The sequence below is a fragment of the Schistocerca americana genome, chromosome 3, assembly GCF_021461395.2.
Source record: "Schistocerca americana isolate TAMUIC-IGC-003095 chromosome 3, iqSchAmer2.1, whole genome shotgun sequence".
Taxonomy (NCBI): Eukaryota; Metazoa; Arthropoda; class Insecta; order Orthoptera; family Acrididae; genus Schistocerca; species Schistocerca americana.
This window is the reverse complement of record NC_060121.1, coordinates 631,454,896-631,467,587: the sequence shown is the minus strand read 5'-3', so window position 1 is coordinate 631,467,587 and position 12,692 is coordinate 631,454,896. Positions and strand designations below refer to the sequence as shown.

General features: G+C 37.4%; 1 protein-coding gene across 1 annotated transcript in view; it reads right to left on the bottom strand.

The window, feature by feature from the left end:
• LOC124605545 (ATP-binding cassette sub-family F member 3) overlaps positions 1 to 12,692 on the bottom strand; it is an 89,804-nt gene that overhangs the window by 10,993 nt on the left and 66,119 nt on the right. The window contains exons 7-9 of the mRNA XM_047137303.1: positions 8,317 to 8,517; positions 3,331 to 3,513; positions 2,763 to 2,936 (exon numbers count right to left, since the gene is read on the bottom strand). Coding sequence (XP_046993259.1) covers positions 2,763 to 2,936; positions 3,331 to 3,513; positions 8,317 to 8,517 — 558 coding nt within the window. The remainder of the gene's footprint in view (positions 1 to 2,762; positions 2,937 to 3,330; positions 3,514 to 8,316; positions 8,518 to 12,692) is intronic.

Genomic DNA, 12,692 nt, shown 5'->3' with positions numbered 1-12,692 from the left:
TGGGAGAGATTTTTGTGTGTGGAAGGGATAATAGCTGATGAAATGTAGGTACTACTGGTGGTTAGTGGGTTTAATACGGACAGGGGTGTGGATGGAGCCATCAGACATATGGAGCTCTACATCCATGAAGAGGCACACTGGACTGAAGGGGATCAGGTCAAGTGGATGGGAGGGAAGGTGTTGAGATTGTTAAAGAATGAGGAAGTATTTACATTCTACCAGGCTTTCCCTACTATAGATGAACAATTATTTCTGTTAGATGATCAGTGACAAAGAGTTGTAATAAAAGAGTGATGTAATTTTAGGGGTACATACACCACTTGGTACAAACAGAAGTCTTACAGCATCACCGTGTGTGTGTGTGTGTGTGTGTGTGTGTGTGTGTCTTAAGACCGCTTTCTCTTATGAATGGGTAGAGGTGTCAAGTCGAAATTTCAGTCACATACTAAGGTATATCGTTCTTTAGCATTGTGAAAAATTTAAGCTTTTAAGTCCATCCAATCGAAAGATACGGCAATCTGTATAACGCATTCCATTACCCACAAACTCGCTCATCAAAACCTATAGAGGAGTTCCCACTGACACATAATAATAAAATTTGGCAAGAAGCAAGGCTTCACAGAACAACTAAAGGAAAAATTCAAAAATACTTAATTTGTAAGTATATCACATACATATTTTTTTGCCATTTATTGTCTGCCTGCCTGTCACGGCCCCTTGTCCTGAGGAACAGTTAGAGATATCAAATTCACTCATAAAAATCCATAAATGAATTATCTACATAAATATTGGGCCTGGTGATCTAGCGGTAAAGCACTTTGATGGGAATCAAAAGGTCTTGGGATCAAAATGTGTCAGATCACAGATTTTTCAGTCTGTTTTCAGCTAGCCTTCTCTCAATATTGTGAAGAGTCACCAAAAATGTTAAATTTTAGTCCTCCTTGCACTGCTTCCATAACTGGGGTAGGTTAGGACATGTAAGTTGCCAAAGTGGCGTCCAACAAATATGTACAAGAGGCCACTGAGCTACATGAAATAATCATGAATATACATAATTAAGTTCATACGGAACCTCCCAGAATTAAAGTCCTATCAGCACTGCTCTCTTCTTTTTTTAATTATATGCCAGTAAGTGGATGTTCTGATCATTAGTTAAATAAAACCTGAAGCTGGGCTCCCTTGCGCTATTCTGTCCATCTTCACCCGTGTTCAGTTTTCACAGCCATTCAGCTGTGTGAACTCGAGGTGAACAACTGATAAATTGTGTTTTTTTAATTTTCTATAATAAATTTCTTTACTGATTATTATTTTCTTTCACTGACAGCATGCATTTTTGCTGTTGTCTTCAGTAATTAACTTGCCTAAATAACCCTTTTCTTTAATAATCCTATTTCTTTTGATTATGATGCCAACTGTTTTCATTTTTTTGTTTATTATTATAATTTTGGTCTTCTGCATATTAACAATCACCTTCACAATTCTTGCCAATTTAGAAAGTTTTTTCTCCATACACAAGAAATGTACATACATCCTTCATCTCCTGTTCGCAATGATTATGTTATGTAAACTTTTTGGCTTTAAATTTCTTTGGCAGAAAATGTAACTTATTTACTACAGAACAAAGACATTTTGTGACCGAATTACAACAGCAAGCATTATCAATCTTCAGTACCACAATACAGCAAAACTACTGCTCAGTTTGCACTGTAAGTATTTTTACTATCTTCACACACACACACACACACACACACACACACACACACACACACACGTACGTGTAAGTTCTATCATTAATTCACTCAACTAACAACAGTTCAAACCACAACATAAGCTCTTGGCTTCCTCACATGCTGCTGCAAGAAACCACAAATGCTTTTCACTACCAACAAGCATGTAGAGGATGCCATCCATCTGACAATGCTGGTTGACCATCAAAACATTTAGTGGATAAAATAATACTTTATGACTGATGCAGAATTACACATTTTTTTAAAATGTCACTGTCTGCTTCACACACAGGCCAAGGTGAAGAAGATTTTATAATGTGTTCTTTCATTAAAAAAACTCTAAAACAGTGATCAATAATTTGTACTAACTGGTTAATTTTAATTCTTGAGCACTTTTTTTTATAGCTTTGTTCACATTCTGTGTAACTGTCTTGTTCCATCACAAGTCAAAGGATGGTACGATCAGCGGATGAACAGTTCCTGCAGGTACATGCAATCAGAGTCTAAAGATATTTGGAGAATAGGTTTAGTGAGTTCATTTGCAAATTTGAGAGATGCAAAAAGTAAAATAAATGAGAGGTGCTGCAACACTTTCCTACTGTTCCTTTACGCAAAGTGATAACATTCCAAAATGGAAAATTAAACTATACGTGAAAAAAATGTTGATAAAAAGAGTGGGAGCAATAGGAACAAAAAAATAAACTAAAGACAGAAAAACTGCATTTTACAGTGTAACAAACAGGCAACAAACTCATAATACTGTGGGAATGAAAGATTAATTCCCAAGGGTAGCTAACTGGAGAGAGTAAGATCAGGAAACGATGGAATGGGTACTAACAGAAATCAGCAAGTGCATGAGAGGGAGAAAATGATCATATTTGATGAATATAGCTGCAAAAGACAGCACTTTTGTGATCTTTGAGACATTGTATGGTTATTAAAATTAATATTGTGCTTTTATGTAAAATACAATGCAGACCTATTTAATAACAGGCAATACATCACAATCTAATCCTATGCATCTGAGATACTTACAGTTTTTCAAGCATCTTGATTTTGCTCTGAACACTTGAAGCCCTATTTGCATTATAGCGAAATCTGTCAATGAATTCTTGAACATGGGCTCGATGTTGCTGTTGAGCCTCAAACTCCCGCTGCTGATTTCGTAATTTTTCTGTTTTAGTCTTCTCAAAATTCTCGTAGTTCCCCCTGAAATTAACAATAAAAACAAAATAATATAACCAAACAGTTATTATATTTATCAAAAGGTGAGCTCCAGGAAGTAATTGCTGATACTGTATGAATGTAACAATGATGTGCTCCAGTCAATACATTTTTTGAAAAAATATCATTCTGCATTAAACTCATTCCTCATCACAAGTAGAATATTTTACAGCTTGCAGAAAGAGAGGTAAACTACACTAAAAGCAAGAAACAAATGGCTTTATTTAGAAGAAAAGAAACAACTATCCATCCTTTTCACTGTGCAGTTTTGGTTGCACATTACACTTCTGCAAGTGTGAGGCATGGATGCACTCCTTTAATCAACATTTCTGGAACATATGCTTTATTACTGAAATAATGATTAGTAATTTGAACTTACCTGTAAGCTTCTATACGTTGGGAATGTAGGTGAAGAATATCAGTGGGCACTGTGTCAAGAAAGTGCCTATCGTGAGACACAACCAGTAACGTGGTGGGCCAGTTCTGTAAGTAATTCTCTAACCATATGATGGCTTTTATATCCAACATATTAGTAGGCTCATCAAGTAACAGCAGATCAGGTCTGGAAGATCACAAACCAAAGAATTACTGAATTTTAACTAGCATTACACGGTACATGATCAATAGTTTAAACAAGAAGAGTATAGCGGATTTCGAAATATGGTGCTACAGAAGAACGCTGAAGATTAGATGGACAGATCACGTAAATAATGAGGAGGTACTGAATAGAATTGGAGAGAAGAGGAATTTGTGGTACAACTTGACTAGAAGAAGGGATCGGTTGGTAGAACATGTTCTGAGGCATCAAGGGATCAGCAATTTAGTATTGGAGGGCAGTGTAGTGGGTAAAAATCTTAGAGGGAGACCGAGAGATGAATACACTACGCAGATTCAAAAGGATGTAGGTTGCAGCAGGTACTTTGAGATTAAGCTTGCACAGGATAGGGTAGCATGGAGAGCTGCATCAAACCAGTCCCTAGACTGAAGACCACAACAAGAACAACAACAACAATTACATGACTACAAAAAGCAATAGTCTGCAAATGACCTGTCCCAACAGATTAAAGCTTTGTATTGGACCATAACCTGTTCCTTGCACTTCATGGAAAGTGACGAACAAATTTAGCCACATGAGTATGCCTCACATACAAACTCTAAGCTATAGTAAGTACCTTCCTCTCATTTTCCAAAGCACCACCGCAGCTTCCCAGCATACTCTGCTTTAAAAGTATGCCAGGTAAAAGACTTAACACAGAAAGGAATAGAAAGACATAGCAGAGAATGTCTTATTCCGGTCTAGAAAGTTGTCCAACAATAAAGGATCACCTCTGCAGTGTGTGGGAATGTAGGAAAGATATGTATTCTCAGTCTGTGTACTTAACCCCTTAAGTGTAAATTTTCCATGTGCACTTCTATACCTCAGTAGATAATTTCCCCTAACAACGGCCAGTGTGGTCAGAGTTGTTCACCCATTGAAACATTGGTAGATTTTGGTTTATGGAGCAATACTTATAGTAATTAAGACTGAATAGAAACATTAAAGAAGGGAATGAACTTTTATTTCCTCAATAACATGTCTTTTCTGGATGCAAATTGTTTTAAAATATTCTGCACACCAATAAAACATTTCTTCTCAAAGACATCTTATCATGCATATTCCACACCTCGTTTGCCTTCCTTCACTGTGGTTGCCAAAAATTCTGGAAAATGCCTGGCTATGAGTTGCTTCTGCTGTCCAAGATGAGCATCCAATTGTTCTTTGAGACTAATCACAAATTCGAATTGCTATTTTTTGCCACAATGTTTTTTGTATAGAACATACGCATCGAAGCATGCAACATTCACTTATATTCTGACAATATTTTTTCAGTCTACTCTTGGCCATTTGTTAACTTTGCAACTGGGAATTACTCCTATCCATGCATACACTACTCTTTTTGTAATGCACTACAAAATTTGGTTTTTGCACAATGCCACTCCTTGAATTTACTTCTTGCAACATATCATAATGGAAAAGTGTGACCATTTTGACTAGTCTCCCATCCTTCCATTTTATCATCATCTGCTTGTTTCTGTACACAATTACATGTTTGCTCTTCTTCAGTTTTCCACTATCTCTGAATGTGGGGAATTCCTTTTTGTTTTTCCCCACTGTACAGACATTATCAGTGTCTGTATAGTCTGTCAACCAAATCTAGACCAGTGTTTCACTTGTTACAGTTCGCTCAGAAAGAGTTACTGTACTCACTGTGAGCGAGCACCAAAACCAATTCGAAAAGTATTGGCCTTCCCATTAGAAACATGGCACAGAATTTGTGGACTGATATCTGTCCAACCAATTACAAACAAGCAGGCCACTGACAGATATATTTATGATGCCAACTTAAATGGTTAAGTAAAGCGGTAAGATGTTCTGAGATGTTTTGGCAGATAGACTACTGCCTGTGAAAAAGCAATGAGCCAGGCAAATCCAGCCTAGCACTTTTGCACTTGGCATGTTTAGATGTACTGCCATTTATATACCTGGATGCTGACAACTCTTACATATACAGCTGAAATCACACACCAATTTTGCAGTACCAGTTAAATTTTGGTGGATATGTGTATTTGTGGTTGCAGTCTCTTATTCCTGTTTAACATTCAACTATTTGTCAGCCATGACTGCCTGTTATTCTCATCAACTTCTTTGCCCTACATAATCCCAGTAAATTTCATATCTGTAATAGAACTGTAACATCCTTTTGATTCAAAAAGGAAGAAATTATGGAGAAGCTAATTAGAAGTGAAAATGAGGATAACCTGTATCAAAAGGAAAAGCAGTTTGAGAAAACTTCTTGTCTTCCCCCCCCCCCCCCCCCCCCCACCCACACACACACACACACACACAATAAATACAGTACTGCCGACAAACACGTGGAAGTATAAACACTATGCTAGCTTTCAGAACTAATAGTTCCTTTTTCAGGGATGGACTGCGACAGCTAGGATAATGTATGTACTTTTAAATGTGTTTATTGTTACTGTATGAAGGTAACTTCTTTGATGGTAATAACAGCCATGATTTCCACAACATGTCAACTAAACACACAATTTTTGCCTTTTACAGAATTGTGTTCTATACAGGTACAGTAGATATACATTCAGAATCTGAATAGTGTACAAATGTGGTGAACCAGTTGGAAACTGAGCATGTACAATAAAAATATTCTAGTAAAGAAAATATATTTCAATCTACTTAATGACCTTATGAATTCAGGACACTATGAACTAGAGAATGAACTAGAGAATGAACCTATCATTGTATCATTTTTCTCAATTTTTCTGATCAAAGATCTGACAAAATATATAGGAGATGAAATCTATGGATTTTATTCCACTGTTATTAATAATCAAAAATGCAATTAACCTGGCACATTTGCAAAATGTAAAGCTACAGGATTTGGGGCATGCAATTGTAGTCAGTCTCCTCATGGTTAAGATAGAAAAAGCTCAAAATTAATGATACAGAAAAATGTGCATTTGATCATTTCACATTTTAGCAAACTAGTCCTGATACTGTTTGGCATTAATTCTGAAAATTTATCATTAATAAACTTTAATATTGCTTCACAGAACTTTTCATTTGTATCGATAATTCAGCAGTGACTGAGGCAGCTGTCATTCAAATGCTGATTATCTTCTAAACAATTTATGTCAACCAAATGAAAGCCAGTTTCAGACTGACTGTCCTGTACTTTAATGTGTATACATGCGAAAACAGAATAACATAAAATGGATTTCACAATTTGGTTAGACGTAGTGCCATAAAGGCAACATTCATTTGAAAGACAACAGGTATTTAAGCCCAGATTCACTGTTTTTGTTCCACAGTCAATACAACCGCAATCAGCACACAGCAAAGCATTGTTAACACACAGCTATGCGTTTGAAATCACACTGCATGGTAACATTGTTTTACCAAGTATTGCAGGCTTAATAAATGTAACAACTGACATGTCTTTAGGAAAGTTTATAAAATAGATAATATTAATATCATAGCTGATAATGCTAACTGAAATAAAGGTACAACAGCAGTAGGTTCTGAAACCAGGGGAATATAGTTTATGTCAACTACGTGATGCTTTCCACAAAGAGATGTCGCAAAGGAGAAATCTGGATGTAACCCGCCTATGACACACGAGAAACTCTTAAGATGGATATATCAGGAAAACAGGAGAAAAAGTTTAGGAATCACAATATGTTGTAAATTACAAATTTAATATTGGGAGAGAGGAGCTAAAATGAATAAATATCACAAAATTGGGAGTTTCCCACAGAAATTCCACTCCAGGTTGCTGCACAATCCCACAGGAATTCCACTCCAGGTTGCTGCACAGTATTATATCTCCTGGTAGTGCTTCTGCCTTCTTTATGCCAACAAGAATGTCTGACATGTATACAAATTAAGAACTCTAGTACAATGACTCCCTTGGCTAAGGTTGTCCAGAGTAAAATGATACCTTCTGAAGCCATACAGGAAGCAAGGCAGAAGATTCATTCTTTCTAAAATTCATACAAAATGTCTGCTGATCAGTCACCTAACAGTCTCTCTCAGATAAGTGTTTATAAGAATACTACAATAACTACTCAGAGATGTGCAACCTTTCCATAGTTTTAGGAAAGGAATCATTACCCTTTAGGTGCCGACATTCTTCTTGTAACCAGATTTCATTAAAAAGTTCCAAGAGGATTTCCATTTGCTTCAGTATTCAGCTACATCAGCATCCCAAACCGAATTTTGTCAGGGCCATTAACTGTCTTCATACAGACACTATAGATTCTCATGCAAAGAATAGGCAATTATACATACTGTGTTAACATACTGTTGAGTACGATTTTGTTTTCTTCAGGTCCACTAGACAGTGTTGGAGTATATCATCTTGTCCCCCATTAGACATTACAAATAGTAAGAACAGCCTGCTAAATGGCTGCTACTACAGTTTTACTTTTTCCTTCCAGAAATTGTTATACACAGATCAATACTTTTAACAGTATCAATACAGAGAAGTATTTACTACCACTCTTCATAACATTATTCTTTAAAAAATTGTTAGAAGTAACTTTTCTTTGACCTAAATAAAGTAATGAAAAACAAGACAGAATCTTCTTCCTCACATACCCTTTGAGAAAGGGCAAGTAATGATGTGCAAATATCAAAGGTGTCCAGCACTTGGCAGAGGTCATTCCTAAACGTAAGTCTGTATGCACTAATATAAATTAAATATTGGCTCAAACTAACATTTTTTTGTTCCAGACTGCTTACAACATGATTCACAAGACTATATTTAAGAAAGTGTATGAAGATCAAATTAAGAAAGCATCTTACCTTGAGAACAATGCTCTCGCCAAAGCGAGTCTCATCCGCCAACCTCCTGAGAATTCTTTTGTGCAACGCTGCTGCATTTCAGTGGAGAACCCAAGACCATTCAGAATAATACTGGCACGTGCTGGAGCTTTATCAGCTTCTATATTTTGCAGCTGAGTGTAGACATCAGTCAACTCTTGAGTCAATTCAGGTTCCGTGCACCTGAAAAATAAATATGACCAGCGATATGCTTTATAAATATAAATATGGCCGGCCATAGCCCTGTGACATCTTCTAGCAAGAAGCTGACTGGTGGAAGTGACAGATTTCATGAATATGTTAGTGACAGTGATGATATTAATGAAGTACTGAATATTGGATTATTATCTTCTGTGCTGAAAGAAAGTGTTCTGTGCAAAATGTGTTCAAGTGTAGGAATGGGACCAGAGATAACAAAGCACTTTTGTTTAGCTTGTGAGATAATCTGTGCATGTTGCAAGTATCAAGTGACTTTCTACAATTCACATGCCAGTCTCTTTGGTGAAAATGGACGGTCTAGAGTGTTTGAGGAGAATGTTCGACTTGTGTATGGTCTTTGATCCATTGGAAAAGGGTCTGCTGCTGGTAAACTGTTTTGTGGTATTATGAACTTGTCATCGCCTCCAAGCAAATTTGGGTACTCCTGTGAACTGGTAGGATCCTCTGTTGAAGATGAGGCTCTGAAAACCACGAAGGAAGCAGTGGAGGAATCTGTAGAAATGAACGGTGGTTCTAGGGATTTGGTAGTGGCATTAGAGGGTTCCTGGCAAAAGAGGGGTCATAAATCCCTGAATGGGGTTGTAACTGCTACTTGTGGTGATAGTGCAAAAGTGATAGATGTTGCAATATTATCAAAACATTGTAGGTGCAAAAATAAAATCAAAGGAGAGCACAGTGGAACCTGTGAGGCAAATTTTAGTGGATCAAGTGGAGCAATGGAAGTGGATGGAGTGAAACAAATTTTTGAATGTTCAGTTCCCAGATACAATGTTAGGTACAAATACTACCTTGGGGATGGTGACTCCCAAGGTTTCAAGACTACAGAGGACCTGAAACAATATGGAAATGAATTTGTAGTTCAAAAGTTGGAATGCATTGGGCATGTGCGAAAGCGTATGGGTGCACGGCTTCAAAGGCTCAAACAAACGTTGGGTTCAAGTAAGCTCAGTGATGGAAAGACAATAGGAGGGAGTTACTGATGAGGTGATTGAACGTCTACAGAGATACTATGGGTATGCTATAAGGCAAAATACTAGTAATGTTAGTGACATGCGGAAAGCAGTGTGGGCATTGTTCCTTCATACTGCCTCTTCCAATGAATACCCTCAACACAGCCTGTGCCCAAAAGATTCCTGGGGCAAATATAATGCAAAAAAGGACTATGATCACAAATATGGTTTGCCAGCAGCTCTGATAAATGCAATAAAACCAATTTTTCATGACTTAGCACAGCCAGAATTGTTACACAAATGTCTACACGGAAAGACGCAGAATCCTAATGAGAGCGTAAACAATTTGATTTGGAAAGTGATTCCTAAAAGGGTGTTTGTAAGCATAGAAACACTGCACTTTGGCATTTGTGATGCAATAGCAACCTACAACCAAGGGAACAGTGTGAAGTGTGAAGTTCTGAAGGCATTAGGATTTACAGCTGGGGTGAACACTGTGCGAGCACTAAGAAATATTGACAGAGAAAGGATAAGAGGAGCAGAAAGAAGAGAAAGGCATATGAAGTATGATGGAACAACAGGCCAGAAAAGAAGACCGAAGAGGAAGCTTTTGGAGGATGAAGAAGAAGACCCTGATAATCCATCCTATAGTGCAGGTATGTATTGAGAAACTTTGATAGCCATTTCCCGTAAATTAGAATTTTTCGAATTTAAGGAACATTTTCTCAAAATCCACTCAAGCTAGAGAGATGAAATTTTTATACAGCACTCCTAGTGGTCAAACTTACATTGTAACACAGCCATTTGGCAATATGTTCAGTAGTTTCATTTCAGTTTAATTATAAAGCAATTATTTGTAAAAAAAATTTGCGTCATTAATAAAAAAAATAATTGGAAGGAAACTAGAAAAGATACTCCAAAATCCCTCTGTCATAACTGCAATACTAAACCACTCTATATGTAAAAAAAAAAAAATTTCAAAATTTTCTATTTGGTAGTTTATTCATAAATGTTCCTCAAACTTAGTGATTTTAACATGGGCAGCATAGGCACTTCCGGCTCCCCTTAAGAGTTTTATCACAGTACACTTTACCAACTTACTTTTCCTTTGCACATATTCAAACATGATCTTGCAAATTTATCAATGTAATTTTCCTCCTTGTGATGGAACTTTTGTGTAAAAAACTACAGAAAAATAAATTCATTTTGGAATTCATTGTAGTGCTTACATATTCACTTAATTATTGAACAAGCATACAAGCTTGTAATAACCTTAAAGAGTCTTCAAATCTGTTGGTTTTCTATATTATTTCTACTGAAACATTTGCCTTTATAGTTTTCATTTACCAATGATTGCCTGGCAGAAAAAACAGCTTAAATTTTAGCTTTTAAGAAATCCATGGACGCATAAACACAATTGACTCACGTTAGTTTAAACTATGTGGACCCAAGGGAGAAAATATAGCCTACAACAGTGCTCACTTAGCAAATTTTAGGAGCTTCAGATGATGATTTCTACATGGAATACTCTCATGAGTGGTCTACGAATGATTAAAGACCCCATGGCTGGAGTTGTAAGTAATGACATATATCCTTTTAATGGGGGATACAACTAACAATTCTAAATTATCTTCAGGGTCATACAAATGATGACTTTATACTCTCTCCACAACAGGGCCTAAAGAGATACATGCAACTTTCTCCAAGGGGTGTACCCTGTCATATAGTGACTCCCCTCAGAAGTAAATGTAAGTAAATGCTTGAATTTACCTTAAGACGGGTCACAAAAAAACTAGTCAAAGCTCTCAAAACAAGTACATAGGTACACACATGAGATCATCTCAACAGGTGTAGTATACATGACAACGAAGCTCTCAAAAGGGGCAGGAAAAGGGGGGGGGGGGGGGGGGGGGGGGGGGGACCCAGATATAGGTTAACAGGGAAATGACTAATAGCGAAACAAAAGTGGGATCTTCAGTGTGCTTGAACAGCACAGAAATATTGTTAATTCCTGCACGTGTGACAACATTGAATACATCTATAATCAGGTTGTATCTCTACTTATTTGAAACAAATAATGACATACTTTTCTTAATAGGGTGTGGATCATAACATGCACTTCATCCATATGGTTGAAGTATGACTAAAGATGTTTGGATCTCTTACGACAGGGTGGATGTAAGTAAGGACTATTCTAAAAATGAACGACAGTAATGAAGATCAGTAAAAAAATCCCATTCCCATCATCCCATGTCAAAATTAATCCATCATCTCTTTGTACCACATGCAACGGCCTCGCCGCAGTGGATACACTGGTTCCCGTGAGATCACCAAAGTTAAGCGCTGTCGGGTATGGCCGGCACGCACTGTTGCCATTTTACGGGGTGCACTCAGCCTTGTGATGTCAATTGAGGAGCTACTCAACCGAATAATTGCGGTTCCAATCAAAGACAACAATCATAACGACCGGGAGAGCGGTGTGCTGACCACACACCCCTCCTATCTGCATCCTCAACTGAGGACGACACGGCGGTCGGATAATCCCGATGGGACTGAAGACTGAGTGCTGCTGCTGTCTCTGTACCTCATACCATTTACAAACCAATTTCGTCACCTTATACCCCCATCTCACAATATGATAGTAAAAGAAAATTTGGTGATAACGTATGTAGGATAGTATTGGAGGGTGGAGATGAGGGTAAGGAAGACCATTGTATTGAAAATTACATGTGGAGAAATACAAGATGCTCCCTAAAAGTTCATAGGATACATCAATAAATAAAATTACACTTTACCTGGATCTTATTCACCACAATCGCCTTCAATGTAGTCCCCTTGGGAGTTTATACACTGCTCCCAGTGATTTTTCCATGTACTGAGAGCTCCATGGAATCAATTTTTTGTGAGAGAATTTACTATAACTCGCAATTATACTTGAATCCCCTGAACTGAGTGAAATCTTCAGCCTTTCAACTTTAGTCTCATCCTGGGGAATTAAGCTTTTCAACTTTAGTCTCATCCTGGGGAATTACAAAAAGGCACACCTGGTGTCAGGTCAGGTGAATACAGTGGATGAGGATGAGTGGTCTTTTGTTTTTCCACCACAAACTCCAGGATGATCAGAGCAGCGTGTGACATGGCATTGTCATGGTGGAGAAACCAGGCACCCATGTGCCATTTTTATGGACT